The 22,035-nt window shown below is 42.1% G+C and overlaps 1 protein-coding gene across 1 annotated transcript in view; it reads right to left on the bottom strand.

Annotated features, from left to right (window-relative positions):
- LOC148024371 (heterogeneous nuclear ribonucleoprotein Q-like) overlaps nt 1-11,528 on the bottom strand; it is a 31,181-nt gene extending 19,653 nt beyond the window's left edge. The window contains exons 1-3 of the mRNA XM_087694001.1: nt 10,859-11,528; nt 10,444-10,560; nt 10,218-10,358 (exon numbers count right to left, since the gene is read on the bottom strand). Coding sequence (XP_087550127.1) covers nt 10,218-10,358; nt 10,444-10,560; nt 10,859-11,380 — 780 coding nt within the window. The 5' untranslated portion in view covers nt 11,381-11,528. The remainder of the gene's footprint in view (nt 1-10,217; nt 10,359-10,443; nt 10,561-10,858) is intronic.
- Nucleotides 11,529-22,035: the final 10,507 nt, after the last annotated feature.

Raw genomic sequence — 22,035 nt, 5'->3', positions numbered from 1 at the left:
TGGAGATGCCATTTTCATCAGCAGTATCTGCATTTTTGCTGCCAATAGACCATCTGCATCAGCCATATCAGCATTTTGCATCCCAACAGGCTGCCCTGATGTTTGACATTTGTTCGGATCTGATTTAGGTCGTTGATCATCCTCTTCTCCACTCCGACAGCCCCTGAGGACTTCATTTCGCTCCCTCTACAGCTGGCTGTCCTTCCTTCTACAGCATTCAATATCCTGCTGAAAACTGTATTTTGCTCCCTTCATTGTGCAAATTCACTTTAGGTGCTGCCGCTGGATCAGCCAAGAAAATGCAGTCATCTTAGAGCTTTGCTCCATTGTATCAACATGATTCAATGTTCATTCACTCTTCTTCTTCTTCTTCTGTTGTGTCTTTGAGTTTCATTCTCACAGTGTTTGCCATGCACTGTGTGTTTTCTCCCTGCAAACCCCACCATTTCTTTAGAGACTTGTCTGTCTGCCCTCTACAACATACCTCTCCCTATCGACCCCACCTCTGACCTACCCCAAGACTCCTTGGACCTACCCTTGTTCATCTGCCTAGCTTTCCATCCCACACCTGCCAGCCCAACCAGCCCTAAATCCACACATCCACCAATTCAACCACAACAAGTTGAAGCAATCCTTGCCACCTAAGCACAAGGAGTTGTCCCTTAGAAGGCCAACATGGAACAGGAGTAATAGCCCTACAGTTTTATATTTACCCCCACCCACAAACCGAGATGGCAACCAGAACAAGCTTCTCTAAGGTAATGGCCTCACCCCCATCAAAACCAACCATCAACCCTAGGCATTGATCATTTCACCCGCTATCACTTTGAGCCTGTTCACATCACACTAGTGGAGTATATTCTTTATTATAGCAACATAAGCAGCTTGGGAAGCATTACTCTCATGGCGAGCCAATTTGACATGCCACCAGCATATCATATTTGGCTGGTCAGGTCCGGTTGTTTTACGCATGATAGATATAAATAGGTAGCCACTTGCATGCCTCCCCAAGACATTCCTCCAGCCATCATTCTTCTTCAGCATCCTCAGTAAAATTCTCAACTTCTGCCAACACCAGCACACTCACTAACCTGAATCACACACGTGCAAGGGCTAACTGTTCACAGCCTTGTATTAAATTCAGATCGAACTGTTTCCCTTGTCTGTATTTTGTGTTTCATCTGTTTCCCTCTTCTCTTCATATCCATTTGCTACCATTGCGCACTTTCACATGGTATCATCACCATAAGCAATCACAAAGAGCCCTAAATCTCCCAGAGTTTTTTCTCTCAAATTGCTGCCTTTTAACCTCCTGCAGCTTGGTGACTTGATATTGAAGCCCTTGGAGCTGTCATCTCTCCTCCAAACGCAAGCATCAGCATTCAGCATCCAGCAGGATATCCTCATCAAAATGGTATCTGCAGCAGTCTTTCTTCCCATACAGCAGGTTGCCTTCATCCATAAGGGCCACTTGTCATCAAAACAAAATTTTTGCAGCAGGCAACAGGTCTTTTTGTCTCCAAGAGACAGCTGATGTCAAAACGCAGCGAGGAAAAGGTCACTTTCTGTTGAGAAACCCTTCACCTGCAGTTTGCGCTTTTGCATTTCTGTGTTTTGCATTTAGGGTTTGTGTTTAGGATTTGCAGCCCCAAAAAGAGACACCATCCTAGACTGACTATGCCTATTTATAGGCCACTCTCTCATTCATTCCTCACGGCTGATTCATTTAGTTCGTCACCACTTCAAGAGGACATTGTGGTTCGTGGTTTGTGGCTGTCTTCATCATCTTCCTTGTGCTACGGCACCCTTGTTCCCTTGTATCACATTCACTCCATGATTCAAAACTTCATCATTCCATTCATCAGAGTTTCTTCTCTCTTCTCTTCTCTTCTCCTCTCCATGTTTGCCGAGTTCACTCCGTGTTCCTCCCCGCCAACCCTACTGTCTCGCTGGTACGTCATCTTTTGACATGGTATCAAAGTTGGATCTCCTCACCTAGCAGAGAAGATCCTCCACTCCAGTGAAGGCAAAGACTGGTGACGGGTTCAGCATCCACTTCTCTTCTTCTTCCGCTGCATCAAAATCTCGTTTTTGCAAATTTCAGGTGTTTCAGCTTGCTGCCCACACCCCGTGCGCGGAGGACATCTCAAAAAAGCTGTCCATTGCTATCTCCATCAGTTGGCACCTGATTTGCAACCCTCTTCACCCGATTTGGAGCTGATTCCAGCCAGGCAACTGCTGTTCCTGTGCAGACCTGTTGCCGTACAACCTGCCACGTCATCACAATCCTGATGCCCGCGTTTTTAGTCTTTCTCTCTCCTGTAGGCTGTCCTACCTACGTTTTTAGTCTTTCTCTCACCTATTGCCTGCGTTTTTAGCCTCTCTCTCTCCTCACCTGCATTTTTCTACTAGTTGCAATCTCTTACTACTGGTCACATCCTCCTCCCACTAGCCGCTCACTTCCAGCCCTTCCACTACCCTCCCACCCCTTGAGGCGGACATGGCGGTTTATGCTTCACACTGCCCTCACACCCCTTGGGGCGGACATTGCGGTTTGTGGTTCATGGTGGCTGACCTCTTCCTTCTTCAGCAAGGCACACTGGTATCCATGGCTTCTTTACCAACAGATGACCAGACTACTGGGTGCTCCTACTGTGGCATCACCGGACACACCACCGATGCTTGCCAACTTCGACCTTTGCTCCCTAGGCACTCCTTGTGCCACCTCTCCTTTTTGGGCTACAGAAAGCGTTCTGCATCGGCTATCACGGTACTATGCTCAAGGCAACAAGACGCATCCGATGCGCACTAAGTCCTTTCAAGCACATGGAGGATCGATTGGCGCTACGACCTCTTGGAGATCGTCGCAATGCCAGCAACAGTCTTCTCCCACCTATTTTTTAGTACAGTGGCTACCACGGCCCGCAGTTTTACAGTCCGCTCCATCAAGAGACAGTGATTGTTCGATACCGTCTCCTCGTCAGTCTGCTTCTTCGAGAGACACTGGCTGCTCGACTCCTTCCTCTTCTTCGGCTACCCAGTTTGCTCCACTAAGAGACAGCGACTGTTGCCCACCTCTTGCTCATTTTGAGCCCCACCCTCGACTACTCAAGTTCGAGAGGCTACCTCTGGGAGCTCTTTGGCACCCTAAATACACAACTAGCGGCACTTCTTTCGTCATCAGACATTTCGAAGTCCGTGATCCATGAGTTTTTGGATTCCCTATCTACTTTAGCGAGGGATTCAGAGAGGAATGTTATTTCTTTGCCCTTAGAGGGGACATCTACTTCTTCTTTGACTTCAACAGGGGCCCCTCCACCTCCCACCTCATAGGGGAAACCTACTCCACGTGAAGTTTTTCACCTATCCTCTACTTTCTTGGGGTGGGGTGGCTGTCTTCAACCAGTCATCTCTTCTACTGATACCCGGGATCTTCAGGTACCACCTAGATCGAGACCTCGGAGGTTCAACCACGACTTGGTGACGAGGCCTTCATATTCCTTTCAACATGGATGCACGGAGCTAGTGGCTTCTCTCCCGAGGTTGAGTTTCGGGTTCTCCAATTCACTTTGTCTACTATTCTTTACTGCAAATTCCCTTTCCGGTGGAAATCTTGGATCTTAAGGATCCTCTATATCTTCTTTCTCCTCTTCTCTTCTTGCCTTGGTCACTTGGTTAGCATGGAGCCACCTCCTGAGATCGAGTACGGGCATATTCTTATGGTTCTCAGCACCACACAAAGTCCGATATTCCTCCTATACATTGCATGTTTTCATCATCTTTGTACTAGGGCGCTTGGGCAAGTGAACAATTTTTCCACGAGGAACACTATCTAAATAGCACCTGCTGCATGAGCATTCTTCACCATGTAGCATTGCATCTCCACCTCACTCTTCTCTTGTTTCCCTTTTTGGGCCTGAGAGGGTGTGTTGAGAAACCCTTCACCTACAGTTTGCGTTTTTGTGTTTCTGTGTTTTGCACTTAGGGTTTGCAGCCCCAAAAAGAGGGGCCATCCTAGATTGACTTTGCCTATTTATAGGCCACTCTCTCATTCATTCCTCATGGCTAATTCATTCAATCCGTCACCTCTTCTCTCTAGCCTCTCCACTACCCTCACACTCCTTCAGGAGGACATTGTGGTTCATGGTTCGTAGGTGTCTTCATCATCTTCCTTGTGCTATGGCACCCTTGTTCCCTTGTATCACATTCACTCCATGAATCAAAACTTCATCATTCCATTCATCAAAGTTTCTTTTCTCTTCTCTTCTCCTCTCCATGTTTGCCGAGTTCACTCCGTGTTCCTCCCCGCCAACCCCACTGTCTCGCCGGTACGTCATCTTTTGACACTTTCCACTCCCAAAGGCAATCCACATCAAAATGAGGTCTCTTTTATCGATTTTTTGCTGGTTTTTTTAAGAATAATCATAGCAGACCAATGACTAGCAAGATGGGATAGACAAGGATTTTGTTGAAGACTATAAGGACCACAAAAGTGACAATTAAGACCGTAAAAACTGGTATTCTGACCGTTATGATGTGGATCCTCACAAAGATTACCAAGCATCATCACACACATCATCGTAGTCAAAATGGATCACAAGGATCAATGCAAAGACCGAGAGTTTCTGAGCCGATCAAGCTGCAGGACAAGAATAGCTCCCTCCCATACACCATCCATTCATCCTTCCTAAAACCAACCTTCCTTCTATGGATGGGTGGTAATTCCTCGATCACAACATAGTTACAGCAACAACATTTATTAAAAAACTAAGAAATGCAAATTAACTCAATCTTGGACAACGGATACCTTATTGGCCCCAAAACTGACAACCCTTTCGGCATTTCTTTAACTTAATTAAGAAAAATTGATGTATGATGGGATTTTTCCAATCCCTTTCGGTATTCCAACTCCCCTTGCTGTCCAAAATGACCAGCAAGTCTTCAATCTGATTTGCACCTTGATTCATATAGTCATTTGGGCCTTCACTCACTTTGATGGAGATGGAAAATGCTCCAAATTCAATGATTTGTTGGTCCCTCCACTTGAATTTGACTCAAAACAGCTTTAGCCTTGTTGAATCCAATTCTTGGAGCTTCCAATTTCTAGCATGCTTCTCAAGGCTGCTACTAACCCTAATTTCTGCTACAAATTAGAATCTACAACAGAGAAATCTGAAATTTCTCAGCCTTTGGTGATCTCAATGTTGTAATCTTCGGAACAAGGCTGTAGAAAGGTTGGGAGATGAAAGAGAATGCTGAGGAGAGAGAAACTTCAAACTTTCTTCGCAAAGAACTATAGAAGATCAGTCATTTACTGCTGTCACCCTATCAAACAGCATGGAAGATGTCACCTACAACTTAGGACCACTATATGCTATGATCTCCACCAAAAGGACATGGGCTGCTATCACTAGCTTCTAGAAGGCTCCAAACTACTATCACATGCTGTAGGACTGATCTCTAGTGCTACAAATCACATCAGCAACCTCTCATTGCTCTCTAATAGCTTGCTTTTCTAATCTCATTTTTAGCATTATCTAATCAATTAAATATTAATTGTCAATCTTTAAATACTCAAAATTAATCTAATAATTATTTTGGTACCCAAAAAAATCATCTGTCTAGCCAATAATTAAATTGACTAGGCAACTTTCATTCCCAAGTGCCTTTGCGCCATCTTTGACCATCAGATTGACATTAGGTACATTTAAAGTGAGAAGAAGACTTCGATTTGATTTTCTTCCCTTTCTTCTTCTTCTTCTTTTGTCCTTTTCTAATGGTGTGCCAACCATTGAAGCAGGGCTAGTGAATCTTGCTCCACTTGACTGCGTCTCTTGAGGCCATGCATCTTGCTCAAGTGCCATAGGGAATATCTCCGTGTAGGTGTTAGTATCACAAATGAGAAGTCAAAAGACCATGTATTTCAAAGAAGTAAATGTAACAAAAGAGTTGTCATTTAATGCACCTTGCTAATCAAGGGATACAAGCTCATCTTGGATTTCCTTCATTTACACGATGTGCATTGTGATCCTTTATGTTCAAGGAATTTACCATAGAGAGCTAGTTATAGCTTGGTCTTGAGATTAATCCTATTGGCAAGTCCAGCCTGCCAAACAGAAGATGTAGCATGTTGACCCTAACACTCAACAAAATGCTTCACACAACATGTGAAACATTCAACTAAAGGCATTGAATATGCTAGAGAAGAGTGTTTGGACAGACCAGAAGACAAAGGGTTAGAAGCCAAGAAGTGTTAGCTATGCCATTTGGCCTTGGAGAGCATATACTAGGAGACTTTGGATTGGAAATATTGGGAACTTGCTATATAGTATAACCTGGCACCAGAACTAGGTGGATTGGTCAACAGTCGTGGCAACAATACCAGTTTGCCTTATGGCAGCTGACAAAAATGAAGTCAGGCAGGTGCAATCAAACAGTTGGTCGATTGCTTGCACTCTCTCCTTGTACACAAAAGTATAGAATTTGAGTAGAAACTTGTTACAACTCACTTGACTTCTTACTATTTTGCACGTATTCACTCCATTGATCAATTCGAGTGTCAATGTCATGTATGTGATGTTGGAAGCTGCAATGTGAAGGGGTCAAAGAGATCCCAATGAACTTGAGTCTTGGAAGTGCATTGGTGGGAGCTCAAACATGCAGCACCCATGCTCATCCTTTCTAAAACCCCAAACTAGACAACCCACTAACCTGGTGACAAAGAAATCTACACAGAGCTCCTGGGCATTAACCTGAATACATATAAAAGCTCTAGCAGAATCACATGAGCAACTGCTAGAGTATATTGATGGAAGCCTATATATAAGAGAAAAGGCATCATCCTAGCTCATCTCTCTCCATATCTGCATCTCATGGTGAAGCGAGGATGCAGTATATAGAGTCCTAACAGATTTGCTGTGCACTAAGTATACATCAGCAGGTAGCTTGCATTTGCTACCACGCAGGTACCTTACATTTCCTACCAGAACCTAAACTGCAAGTTAGGAGGCACCTATGGCATTCAAAAGGTTCATGCTAACAATGGCTAGGATTGAGAGTGCCACTTTTCTTTCTAAGTACAGCAGATATTAATATAAATTCTAGTGTCCACATGAAGACTGCTAAATGGAGCATTTAGAACGATACATTTCTTACTCGTATTAGACCAACTCCCAGATTTAGACGGCTCAACATGATAGAGCATCTTAATGTTTAGAGTTGAATCACTCCATCACATTTACACATATCCACATGCTTAAAAACAGTCCAAACACTTAGCCATTTTTATTCTCCCAGCCATGCAGACAAACTAGCTTAGAACTAGTGTACCCATCACCTTCAGCCATCACCTTGAAGTTCTAAGAGCATGAAATGGTGTAGCTAATTCAAATTCATGGACCACACTGTGCTCATTAGTTAACATTCCACTCACACTGTTCATTTAATCTAGCACCAAAACCCATGTCAGTGGCAGATTTGGTTCCCGTTCCTTGCACTAGTTTACAAACTGCATATGTATGCAACTTTCTAGAGTCAGTCAGTGTCCTTGTATGGCTTGCACCATCCAGTTAACCAATGCACACAAAATTTGACACCTCATTAGACAGTGCTTTAGTGTGTCAAAAAGATGGAGCTCTCTTGATTCAATTAAGTAATAAAAACGTTCTACATGGAAGGTGGTGATTCAGACCACAGTGTGGTGATATCCTGGTTTAGCTTCTATGGTTATACAAGCAGTACAAGCAATACAATCAATATGCCATAAAAACTTTTCATGAGTCACAACACTTACTTTATTATTTCACAAGGTTGACAAATTTCACAATCAAATAATTAGTGCAACAATTGCTCTCAGATTACTAAACAAGCAATCCCTTGTAAGGAGTAATATCATTATTCATTTCATCTCATGCATGAGATGATTAAAATTGATACACAGACATAAGCAAGCATGCAACAGGATTTAACACACAGAGAGTTCATGGTGCACCACATACAACAAACCTGGAGAAGGTGCTCATCAAGTGAGTTGCCATATGGCAACCTAGGATAAGAAAGGACATCAGAGGAAAATGCTACAGGAGCTTCCTTGAAAGGAAGAGAGAGAAGCTAAATGATCGTTTATGGATAGCACTAGCATGAAGACTCTGATGATGGAAATTTGGGGGAAAGCCACTTTAGGCTAATATTGGTGATTAATTGGATTCTGGCAAAGGAATTCAAGAAACGTAACTTGAGAGCATGCTAAGTTCAAGACTTGGCATGACAATGGGAATTGCCTTCTGAAATCTGAAGGAACTGACAGATGACATCTTTGAGGAGGAAATTTAGGAAGAACCCTCTGAAACAAGCCAGGCAGTTGTAGCTTGATGATGGGAAGAAATTCCTAATAGGCATGCCAAACTAGGCATGTTAGCATAAACAGGACCCAGAGTATGCAATGTCATGTCACAGCCCACAATATGAACTCTTTGCAAGCCAATTAAGAAGCAGCAATAAGAACTCTTTGCAAGCAATTAAGAAGCGATAAACAGCATCCCATATGTTCAATATCCAACACAAGTTCCCTGAGACCATGGCCAGATAAAAAATTTCCCGCAGACTCGAAATATTTCTGATTTTCCCTGTATCCAAAATAGATTGGAACCTACCGCATAAGGTAAGGATAAATCAGATTCGAGTCTCCTGTATTCATCGCAGCAGAAACGCAACTTCTGTCTCAGAACTCTGTTGCCATGACTGGACTTTTGATAATGATGGCTTGCCTTGACACCTTCCCCTCCGCTGTATTCAGGGTGCCATTTGCTGTAAATGATTGTATATTTTAACAATGAAGGTATCATCACCAGAACTGCTGGACAGCCACTACTTACAGGTCTGGTGATAGAAACGGTAAAGGGCAGTGATAAATGCTATGTTGCCTTGATTATGGAGAACCTTGAAGGAAAAACAGTTTCAAAGAAATCAGGTACTCTGATAAAAGATTGTATAGAGAAGGATTCAATGCGATCAATTGACTGGAAAGGTAATGAAGAAAAACATGCATAGAGGATTTCATCTAAGTGATGATACAGAAGCTTGGATGCTGCAAGATGTGGATTGGATTTGGAAATTCTGGATATTCAAAGCTAGCAAGGTAATTTCTATGATTGGCACAGCCGAGCAACAACAGGGACCATTTAAATAGATGCTCTCCAAATTCGGGGCACAATCTCCACCAGTGGTGCCACCTGGAAGATGCTGTGAGAAAAAATCAAGGGACATGAAAAGTTATAAACAAACAAAATACTCAAACACATAATAGTGATTACATTACTTTGATCACATTGATAGTTTTACCATGAACTGCTAAATGCAGAAATACACAATTGTCCAAATTCCAAATGTTAAGAATTTATACAAACAACAGAAGACACAACCTCAAAAACCAACATGGCAAGATAAAGCAAGTCAAGCAATTCAAAAGTTGTGCAGACCCTAGTCTATTTTGAATAGTGCAGGAGTTTAAAAACATCTGCAATAAGGCTGGAGTGATTACCTGATCTAGCTGTTCCCTACTTACTGTTGTCATCAAATTTAACTTGCATGTGAGGAAGAAGGCCGGGCTTTCACCCAGAATAGACCTTAATTTTTGCTTTTGACTATTTGGTATGCATGAAACAGTCTCGCACGTGCACAGCTGCATTTATTGAGGTTTGCAATAAAGAATACAGCAGTAGTTCCAGCTATTCTTTCTTTACTATAGAGATTTCTTAATAATATGGATTCCTGGGGCTGAGTGTTTATATTGTTCAACTGGAAGAATGTATTAGCCCCACCATGGGCAGCCAGAACTGGTTTCCACATCAATTGCACTTATGAAAGAAGCACATAATGTCCCCTTACTTAGCTGATACCAAGACTACCCAGTAAGTCTGGTGGTCACAGACTACAGTAGTCTAGTTATATAACCAGATAACTGACACAAAGCAGAACTTGCTTATCTGCAGCTAGATACTTATCGTGAACATAGCTGCAGCTACAGTACTTATCGTATTAGTAGCTCTAGCTCAGTAATTATATGAACCGTTATGAAAAGCTACGTGTAGCAGACTTTAATTTTTCCTATACACATAAAATCAATGCACAGTCTAGATATCTGGCCAAGGTTCATATTACTGCACACAACACGCCAAGTGCAATATAAATAGTACTGACAGGCCTGGGTTGTCACATACCTTCAGTAACTCAATGTTTACTATTCCTGATCCCCTTTCTGCTAGAGTGTTTTGAAGTTCATCCTTGTCCCAAACTTTAGGAATATTGCCTACGAAAAGTTTATTTTTTGACTGTGATGCTGAAAAGCGAAGTTTCCTTCCCTACAAACCAGCAAACCTGCAATACTGAGATCAGCCCTGTTATGGCTAGAGATACTAATGGAGAACACTGCGTATCAAATTTTACCTTCAGTTCGTGTTCATTCAATGTTTCAATTGCCTTATCTGCACTTTCCTTGTTTGCGAAGGTCACAAAGGCAAAACCCTTGTTCTCACCTTTGTCCTTGTCCCTCATGATACGGACCTGCACAAGTTGCAGATATTGCACAAACTGTTGCTGAGAGAACATTTCCAACTGGTCTACTGAATAATCCACGAAACATATGGCAAAGGTATGTATTAGGTGCCTAATCCTGATATATAATAAACTAAGTGATTTTCCGGAGCCAGTAAATGCAACCAGAAAATTGAAAACTGTTTTTAAATCAAAAATTTGAACCATTTCCACCCTCTCATTTCTATTGAGAGAAGGAAAATGATATTTTTTTTCTTTATATGTCGAGAAACGTAGCAATCATGGCAGCTTGAAGAGCAAAACTGACCTCAAAGATCTCACCGCAAGATGAACACATTTCTTTCAAATCGTCTTCCACTGTATCCCTGGTAATCCCCCCGACGAAAACTTCGGAACCATGGGGAGGAAGAGAGAAGGGATCTTCCTTCTTCTCTGCACCTTTGTCCTCCCTCTCTTCCTTTTGTTCAGAAGGACTCTCCTCCTCTTGCGAGGCAGCAGCTTCTTTACCATCGCCTGGTTTTGGATCATTTTCATCTCCCATGTAAACTTCTTCATCCCCTTCAGCAAGCTTACCATCCGGCTCATTATCTGGTTCGTCCTGATAGCCGATGCCATCTTCATCGGCCATGTCTAGATCAAGGCCTTCTTGGCCGTGCGCCTTCTCCTCCACTTCGACGTCCTCTTCAGCTTCAACTTCTTCTGCTGCGGCATCTTCAGGTTCGTCGTCTGCAATGTGAAGGGGCTCCTGCTCCACCTGCTCATCGTCACTGTGCTGCTCTTCATCCTGATCTTCATGTGAGACCTCCGGTGATGTCCCTGACTCTGACATTGCAATTGCAAATCTGCTAGAATATACACGCCCCGCACCTCCAGAAAGCTCACACTCCCTCCCAAAGACTTACTTGCTCTTCTGCAGCAAACGACAGCTCATCTGATGTTGAAATACATGGACAACAAAGAGTGGTCTAAAAGTACGAATTCTTAAACGAGGAAGTATTTTTAAGTCATTCGATCACAAGGGCATTTGAGGAAATACACGATGAACTGGAAAACATAGTGGCCTAGCTAATAATTTTTAAAGGTCCAAGCGAGGCTTCTCATGGGCCCTTTTCTAAACAAGCAAATACACAAAGATGTAGCTTCTCCACACAGTGTCGTGTCGTTCTATTCCCAGCAATTGAAAACTTACAAGAAATCTGATAGAGACAATATTTTCCTTCTATGCCTATGGGATTGCTCTATCGATGTCTATGCTGAATTTATACCATATATGGTCATCTATATCATGAAGCTGGAGTTGATTTTAAACCTCCCTTTGTATGCAAAGTGTCAAGCACTTGTTCTTTGACAACAATGTGGCCAAACTAGTGAGCCTCGATTAGATTTTGGAGTGCTTTGACTGTCTAAATACTCTAAGCTACGCACCCACTTTTTGCACGCAAATTGGGGGCAGAATTAGGCACCTACAACAACGAGGTGTAATTGATAGGGGGTCTATGTGGGCTACATACCGAACTATTCTAATGCATGTTTAGGCATGTTTTTGAGCCTCAAACATATTGTTTGATGCTTGATCTCATGTATGGAAAACATTAAATCATACGAGCTAAATTAAATTGGTTTTTCACTAAGCCATAGCCTCGATTTTATGGTCTTTATGTGGATGTATCTATTGTATAGGGATTGACCACCACAAGCTCTTACATGATAAATATACTCTATAATTGGATTTTGTTTGTCTCTTGGATTTCTACTACTTCTTGCCTTCATCTCTTACAGATTTTCTTTTCCATGTGCTCTAAAGTCTCCTTATCAATGTCCTGGTGGCTTTTGGTCGTACATTACAAATACCCCAATAATGGGCAGGAGACTAGATGTTTAAGGTAAAAGAAGGAGAACATGGTTTGCTCACATCTCAGCCTGTATGTTTAACTTGCTGTAGCCTATGAAAGGCCTAACAAATAAGTATCCATCTATAGAACTAAATAACGAGGCAAGTGCATTTGGATTTCTCTCTTTGTGCAATTTAAAAAGGAACCATGGGAAACTTCTATTGTAATGTGTCCACTCCTCAAATTGCGGGACACGTCTTAGCAGCCCATCGAGAGATCAATCTAGAAGACGCTGCATGGCACTCGCAAGGAATGACATGGGGTTTGCCAACTAGGGTCTCTCGAGTCTGCCTCGCAACAGAACTTATCCGGCCGTTCCCACTAGGATCGACCTGAAGTCCGGGTTCCTAGCAGTCAAGTCTTCCTAACAACCTTCTAGCGTCAGTCATCAACAGCCGCTCCACTTTGCGTAGATACAACTGGACCCAAGCAAACTCATACCACACTTGGTTCAAAGAGAATGGGAAACGAGAGGGAGGCATCGCTCAACCTCTCTGCCCATAGGGCATAGTTCCATTCCGGTCCCCTAAAACAGTATGAATCAAGGTTTCAACTTACAAGTTCCAAGGTCCTTGTCTAACTAACGTTCGCTTCAAATAAATTCCATTGAGAAAAGCTCTCGGCTAACCGAGACCACCCTTCCGTAGGATAGACCCATTGGTCACATCCACCACACTTCCCACAGGGGTTGTTTTAGTTATCTAATTACCTACCACATTATATTTGAAACATAAAAGTAGCTTCCTTAATTAACCCGTTAATCACAGGTTCGTTTACGTAATTTAGGGCACTGACAAGAAGACAAGATAACAAGATCAAACACTTCCTTAACTTATCTTCAGATTAATGTTTGTCTCCCGCCCATACAGGAGAATTAAGTGTTCCTTTCTCCCTCCACAGAAAAATCATTCCGTCTCCCGGCAATAAAACCCGAAGGTTTATCCTACCAAGATTCCGCCTTGTAACTAGTATCAAGGCCTCGAGATCCCATCTCAAGTCATGTAGAACACTTGTGTAGGGTCCGGAGGCATCGGGATTTACGGCCAGAGCCCCCACTAGTACCCAAGCGTCCTCCTATACCAAGTAATTTCCATGGAGAGACCTCTCGCTGTGGGTTCGGTCCACATTCTCGACACAATTTCATAACCCCCTTGGTTAGGGTTTGGTGGTTCCCGGGGGGTAGCTAGCGCCATCCTTCCTTAATTAACCCTTTAGGAAATCAACCACAGCTCAAGCAACCAGCCTAATAACATTTACTAGGGAAAACATCCCTTTTGTTCCCATGGCAATTTATCATTACAATTCCCGCCATGAAAATATAATCACTTGGATATTCATCCAAAACCACAACCAATCCTTAAGTATCCTTTCGGGAATAATCAAGCTGGAACAACCAGCCTAGCATCCTTTAACTAGAAAAACATCCTTTTGTTCCCATGGCAATCAATCATCACAGACCCGGCCATGAAATCATCAACCACACCCTACTTGGGTTAACATCCAAAACCACATTAACAAACAGTTGAATGCACAACCTCTTGCTTCAAGGCATCACAATCCCATTGCATGCACAACCAAAATTTAACTTGGATGTATCAAAACACTTGCTCAAGGGATTTACAACCTTTTTAAACAACCAAGCATAACTTGGGTCAACAATCCATTTAGGGTTAGGTCACCAGCTTCAATTAAGCTAGGAGTGTATCCATTTGCGACAGTCCATAGCAAGATCGATAAAACAATTCATAGGCAATTATACTTATTCCTAATGCACCAGATCTCATGAAGGTCTAGGTTTTTATCCATCGGTGCAATTGAATCCTATGAACGGAAACTAACATTCCATGTGTTTAATTTTTATGCAGATGCAAATTGTGATTTTTATTGGTTAATTTAGGAATTGCTCTACGCGAAGGTCTATCAATTTACGTAAAATTTTATGGAAACTTTATCATTTCATGTGCGTCAATCCATGCAGATTCCATTCTATTTGTCCCCTTGACTCCCATGCAATCATCCCGTATTTGCAAGATTTCGTGTAACAATATTTCATGTACTAGGCTAGTCAATATTTCATGCAACTCACACACTTGAGTTTTCATAATCATGCACTTTAAGTATAGAAGAGAAACCATGAACAATAAGCAACAAGAATAGTAGGAGGGTTAGAGGACACCATTTTCGAGGGGGAGTGGTCAATGTCGTCTTCTGATTTCCCTTCAAGTTCTCTTCTTTCTCACCTTCTTCTTCTTCTCCTCTCCCTCCCTCTTCTTCTCCTTCTCTCTCTCCCTTCCTCTTCTTCTTCTTCTACCCTTCTTCTCCTTCACTTTCTCTCCTCTTCTTCTTCTTCTTCTTCCTCCTCTCCTTCTCTCTCTCTTCTTCCTCTTCTTTTCTTCTCTCCTTCTCCTATTCTCTCTCTCCCTCTTCTTCTTCTTCTCCTACTCCCTCTCCCTCTCCCTCTCCTTCTCTTCTTCTCTCTCTTCTCCTCTTCCTCTCCTTCCCTCTCTTCTCTCCTTCTTTCTCTTCTCTCCTTCTTCCTCTTCTTCTTCTTCTTCTTCTTCTTCTTCTTCCTCTTCTTCTTTTCTTCTCTCCTTCTCCTACTCTCTCTCCTCTTCCTCTCCTTCCCTCTCTTCTCTCCTTCTTCCTCTTCCTCCTCTCCTTCTCTCTCTCTCTCTCTCTCTCTCTCTCTCTCTCTCTCTCTCTCTCTCCCCTTCTTCTCCTTCTCTCTCTCCCTCTTTTTCTCCTTCTCTCTGTTCTCTCTTCCTCTCCTTCACGATGATCCACGGGGGGCTGTCAATCAGGATGCCGGGGGGGTTTCAGATGACAAAGAGGGGGGGGGGGGGGGGGGGTTTCTCTGTCGGAGCCCAGGAGGGGCGCTGTTGCAGTCCACAACGGAGGGGGGGGCGTTGTACGTCACAGCCAGGGGGGCGGCGCCTGCACAGAAGACGAAGGGGGGGCCGTGTTGTAGTAGGGGGGAAAACTCCTTTTATAGGAGGGGGAGGAGGTGGGTGGCATGGCTGCCACCTCTCCCACCTGCTGGGGGCTGCATGCCCCCTTAACTATCACATCACTCCCTCTCTCTCTCCCTGACGTGCTGTCGGCGAGGAGAGAGAGGGGGAATTAAAAATTGGGAATAGTACGGGGGTCAGAGGGGGGGGGGGACATTACATCTACAAATAATAAGATATGTTGCCTCTACACATGCAACATCAAGTTTGATCGGTGAACCAAAGGGAAAAGCCAAGATCAATGAAGGAGCTAAGCTTAAGAGTAATAGCCCTAAAGATTGCAAAGAGTGGTCATCTTTACTATTGGTGAGAGGATCTCATCAAAGTCAATACCCTTATCTTGATTGTCAACTTATAGACCCACTTGTATGGTAGTGCATGTTTGCCCTTAGGTAAAGGAACTAACTTGCAATAAGTAGAAGATGATCCCAATGTCTCCAATGGGACATGCAAATTAGTGAACCCCACAAAAATTTTGGCTACACTATTTGAGCCATATTTCTCTATGCTTACTTCATTGTCTTTCAACTCCATTGTAATCCCATTGTAATCCAATCATTTGGGGCTTGATTTTCCTTGTTCATAGGATTTGGGACATAATGGGCAATGCCATCTTTCTATTACAATCGTTGACGCATAGCGGATGAAGGGGAAATTTGATCACATTCTTGGTATGCCCATCATGTAGGATACAAACAAAAGGATCATACGTTTATCTCACAATGAATACATTAGGAAAGTATTATAATGTTTGAATATGGAAAGGCGGAAGATAAATAATGTTCCATTACCACTATATTTGAGACTTAGCCAAGAAGATAACCCCAAGTCAAATGACACGAAGGTTGAAATGGCCAATGTTCCATTGCATCCATATTTGAAACTTCGCCAAGAGGATATCCCCATATCAAATGAGAAGAAGACTAAAATGGCCAATGCTCATCCACCTTCTCTATACCACCTTAGAATGCAGAGGATATTGTTGATATCAAGGTTCAGTTCGCTATGGTGTCTTATTGACATATCTAGTATACTTAAGGGGAAGACAATGTAAGTTGTAACATCTAACGATAGTGATGATTGACTATCACAATCCTTGCAAAACAAAGTATGAGCGTATTGTGTATTCTACTCTCACCCATCCATCAAATTGCCACCTATACTTCCTCACCTCCTCTATACCACCTTAGAATGTGGAGGATATTGTTGATATCCGAGTTCATTTCATTGTGTTGTCTTATTGACATATCTAGTATACTTAAGGAAGACAATGCATGTTGTAACGCCTTACGATAATGATGACTGACTATCATAATCCTTACAAAACAAATTAGGAGCCACATGCAAGCTCACAAATTATATGAAGCCCATCCACCTTGTCAATGCCATGAGTACTTCAATAAGCCACATGCAAAGGGTTGGAAAGTGAAAGTCGTAATAACAATGTAATGCTCACCTCATTAACCACTTCTCTTGCTAGAAAACGGGAGAGGCCCCTTAACTTCTCTCTTAGTATAAAAAGGTTAGCTCCCTTGACTTTGCATGATCTTGGGGTTTGTGTTATATGAAGGGAGAAATCATAGTTCTTTACCAAAAAAGAGGCCTCAAAACAAACAGTCGATCATGCTTACAACAATTGTAAACGTTTTTATGTCATTTGAGGTCATTTTTTGAGTGAAAAAAGGCCACTTATGCACTTTGAGGTTGAGTGTAAGAAATTTATCATAACATCTATGGACACAATCCATAAATATATCACAGAGAGAGAGAGAGAGAGAGAGAGAGAGCGAGAGATCACAAATATTGGCATCATGGGGGAAAGATCCCTCGATCTTGAGTATCGAGTATGTTTTAATGTCAAATGATATATTCATTTTGGATTGCCTTTTGTTGACAAAAGGGGCTTTATGATATGATAGGGCAAGGCCAAAATGTATGACATGCTTTCCCTTATTCTATTTTTATGCAAAGAATAAAGAATATAGTGACAATGATGGATGCCTACCATTTATAGTATACATGTATGTGGGTATCATATATAGAGTAAATATAAGGTGGCTAAGGTAGAGGCCCCTTTGCCACCAACAACCCCCCATTGAAAGGTGAATGTGCTTGAGTGACAAGGAAAAGAAAGAAGAGAAAGTATAACATGTACATAGAGTACAATAGAATGAGGAAAGACGTCATCTCATCTTACACCCATCACCTTCCTAAGGAAGGCATATTGTTCTACTAGGAGATTTTTAGTGAGCAGATGTGCAAGAGTCTCATCGTTGACCAACTTTATCTACTTGTCCTCAACCACAAGTGGTAATGGATCTCAATATGCTTGCTCTTTGCATAAAAGACCAAATTATGTGCCAATTAGATGCACTCATAAAATCCAAATACAATGTAGAAGTCATGCTAGTGATGCCAAGATTTACCACCAACTCGCCTAACCATAGGGCCTCCTTACAAGTCTTAGTGCTGCAATGTAAATGCCCTTAAGGTGGTGTCTCATGATACCCTTCACGACATCCCAATGTTGTTGGCCAAGTATTGCCATATAACATGCCACAAACTCCCACTATAAATGCTATGTTAGGTGGAGTGGCTATTATAGCATACATCAAACTACCCACTATGGATGCATACAAGATCTTGGCCATCTCAGCCTTCTTATCACCTGATTGGGGACAATCCACATGAGAAGGTAAAGGGTAGCCAATAGGCTAACCAGCCGATGTATGGGATCATGCAAATATCTTCACAATGTCCTTCTTTTAGGACAAGCATAGGAGTCCCTTATAGCGATCACGTGTGATGCGCATACGAAGTGTATGTGAGGCTTGCCGATGTCCTTCATCTTAAAGCTTTTCTTTAGTTGAGTCTTCAAAGCATCTAGCTCGTTGTAAGCTCTCTTAACAATCAACATGTCATTGACACAAAGCACTAAGATAATAAGGCCACCATCATGAGCCTTCTTCATGTAAAGAGACAGATCCATATCACTACGCGAATAACCATGTGAATATTAGAGTTCAGAGAGAGATATGGACAAAAGCACAGTGCAGGAAGGGTAGCAGACATGTTCCATTCTCAGTTCATTCCATCAACACACAGTATAAAAGTCAATTGTGTGTACAACACACATACACTAAGCAAGTAACCTAGTATTGACCATGGTTAAGTTAGTATGACTTAACCTTTAACCTTATTCAACTAAGATAGAACACTAACAAAAGACTACGAGCTTTAATCTCAACACTCCCCCCTCAAGCTCAAGTGGGATACTTCACACCAAGTAGCTCTCTAAAGTGCACAAACTTATCTTTACCCAATGACTTGGTAAAGATATCTGTAACTTGGTCTTTTGTCCTCACATGGACCAAATCAATGTCACCTCTAATCACTTTTTCTATAATAAAGTGATAGTGTACCTCAATGTGCTTAGTCCTTGCATGATAGATAGGATTATTGGCTAGGAGCACACTACTCATGTTGTCACAATAGAGTGCGACATGCCTGACTTCATACATGCCCAAATCATCAAGAAGCCTCATGAGCCATGATGCCTCACATGCAGCTAATGCAACACCTCTATACTCTGCCTCAGTACTAGAGAGTGCAACTATAGGTTGCTTCTTACTGCTCCAGCTAACCATACTACTACCAAGGGAAAATGCATACTCACTAGTAGATCTCCTGTCATAGGAACTTCCTGCCCAATTAGCATTTGTATATCCTGTAAGCTCCAAAGACTTACCATGCTCATAGAATAGACCATAATCTGATGTAGCCTTCATATATCTCAATATCCTCCTCACTACATCCAAGTGAGGCTTCATAGGCTTTTGCATGAACTAGCTAATCAATCCAACTAAATAGCTAAGATCCAGTCTAGTAATGGTAAGGTAAATCAGGCTACCCACCATTTGTCTATACATAGTGACATTTTCAATCTCATGTCCAACATCTACAAGTAACTTAACATTTTGCTCCAATGGAGTGCTCAATGCTTTGCAATCCAACATACCATACTTGGTCAACATGTCTTGTGCATACTGCTTTTGCAATAACCAAGTACCATGAGGTGTAGAGACAACCTCAATCCCAATGAAATACTTCAGTTCTCCCAAATCTTTGACCTGAAATTCAACATGTAACATTTCCTTGATCTCCAATTCCTGTGACATCATCACCTGTAATGATCAAGTCATCCACATAGATGACTAATATCACATAACCAGCCCTTGTCTGCTTTGCAAATAGGCTATGATCAACCTTGCCCATAGTGAAACCAAGTTTCTGTAAGCATGCACTTATCTTAGCATTCCAAGCTCTAGGTGCTTGCTTCAGCCCATATAATGCTTTCTTCAATCTACACACACGTGTAGGGAAATCTGGATGTACATAGCCCTCAGGCTGATCCATGTATACTTCCTCAACCAAATCACCATTGAGAAAAGCATTCTTCACATCCATCTAATACATACTCTATCCTTTAGATGCCGCCAAAGCAATCACTATCCTCACGGTTGCCATTTTAGCAACAAGGCTGAATGTCTCCTCATAATCAAGACCATACTGTTGTGCATACCCTTTTGCCACAAGTCTTGCCTTGTATTTGTCCAATGTGCCATTTGATTTGCACTTCACTTTGTATACCCATTTGCAACCAATAGCCATTTTGCCTTCAGGCAAATCAACCAAATCCCAAGTGTAATTTTTAGCCAACGCTGAATATTCTTCATCCATTGCCTTACACCAATGATCATCCAAGATAGCTTTAGAAAATTTTGTGGGTTCCTTGAAGCTAGTGACTTTTGCCATACATGCATAGTGCCTCATTGTATAACCATTGTATGTAAGCCTATCTACAGGCTTCCTGACTCTTTCTGATCTCCTCAACTGAGGTGTAGTATGAGACTCTCCTCTCTCATGAGGTGGTATGTATCTATGTCTCACACCAAGAGCCACAACTGATGGAATACCAAACTCACTATCCAAGATGTTAGTGCCAGGTGAATCATAACCACAAGTGAGTGGCCTTGTAACATCATCAAGTTTGCCTTTGCCTTTATCCACATTTCTCCCCCTCACTGAGATACCCGTGTGAGTGGACAAAGATGTTGAAGTCATCAATCTACCTGTCCAAGGACTAGCTGAGGTAGTAGCATCTTTAGAAGGCCCAGAAATTTCTGCACTTTCATTTGTACGTGCATGTACATAAGTCTCCTGACAACCATCATCATTATTCGTCAAAGTGATCTTCTTCTCATGCCATGATTTCAGCTCATCAAATACTACATCTCTTGAGATTGATGTCTCATGAGTAGAAGGGTTGTAGCATTTATATGCTTTCCTATCTTGTGCATACCCAATAAAGATGGCCTTTTCTGCCTTTGGATCAAGATTTTTCCTATTTTATCTAGAACATGTACATATGCCAAGCATCCAAAAATCTTAAAATGGCTGATGTCCAGCTTTTTCCCATAAAACCTCTCATGAGGAGTCGCCTCATGTATACTTGCTGTTGGTGTATGATTCATGACATACACTGTAGTCATTACAGCCTCTGCCCAATATGAATTTGGTACGCTCTTTTCATTCAACATGGCTCTAGCCGATTCCATGATCACCCTATTTTTCCATTCTACCACACCATTTTGTTGTGGTGTGTACCTGCATGTCAATTGCCTTTTAATCCCATGAGCTGCCAAGAAGTGATCAAAGTCTTTAGAAACATATTCTCCACCACTATCAGATCTCAAACATAAGATGTAGCAAGCCAATTCTTTCTCCACATGTGTCTCTTGAAGTCCTAAAAAGCATCCATGACATCACTCTTGTGCTTCAGCACATACAACCATGTACCTACTATAGTCATCTATGAATGACACATAGTAACGTGATCCCCCAAGAGATGCATTCTATGAGGGTCCCCATACATCAGAATGTACAAGCTGTAATGGTCTAGTGGTAGTGCTTACATGCCTCATAAATGGAAGCCTTGATTGCTTCCCAATTTGACAAGACCGACATACATGTCCCAATTCCACATGCTTGAACTTAGGGAGTCCAAGTACAACTTGCTTATGATGCATATTCTTCAGCTTTTGAACATTTACATGACCGATCCTTTTATGACATATCTCAATGTCCCTTATTGCAGCATTGTCATGTGAATACATACAAGCATTCAATGCTAGAATTTTTGTATCCAATGTAAACATCCTGCCATTTCTTTTGCCTTTAGCAATGAGTTTGCCTCCTTGACCATACTCTTCAATGTAGCATCCATCTCTATTGAATCTAACTTGTAGATTCTGTTTAGCCATTTGTCCCACAAAAAGTAAGTTTTTGGTTATGGAGGGTACATGTAACACATCATAGAGACTCTTTTTCCTGTCACCATGCATCATCAAGGGAACAATACTTGTATGCATAATGTTATGTTGTGTATCATCCCCTGTGCAAACATATCCATGAGCACCTTTTACCAATGTGTCAAACCACTCTCCATGAGGAGTCATGTGGTTAGATGCCCCTAAGTCTATATACCATACATCATCTGCTTTGCCTTGTGTAAGCAACCCTTT

The sequence above is a fragment of the Lygodium microphyllum genome, chromosome 15, assembly GCF_053477565.2.
Source record: "Lygodium microphyllum isolate KBCC chromosome 15, Lygodium_microphyllum_v1.1.10, whole genome shotgun sequence".
NCBI classification, from domain to species: domain Eukaryota; kingdom Viridiplantae; phylum Streptophyta; class Polypodiopsida; order Schizaeales; family Lygodiaceae; genus Lygodium; species Lygodium microphyllum.
This window is presented reverse-complemented; position numbering and strand designations above follow the sequence as displayed.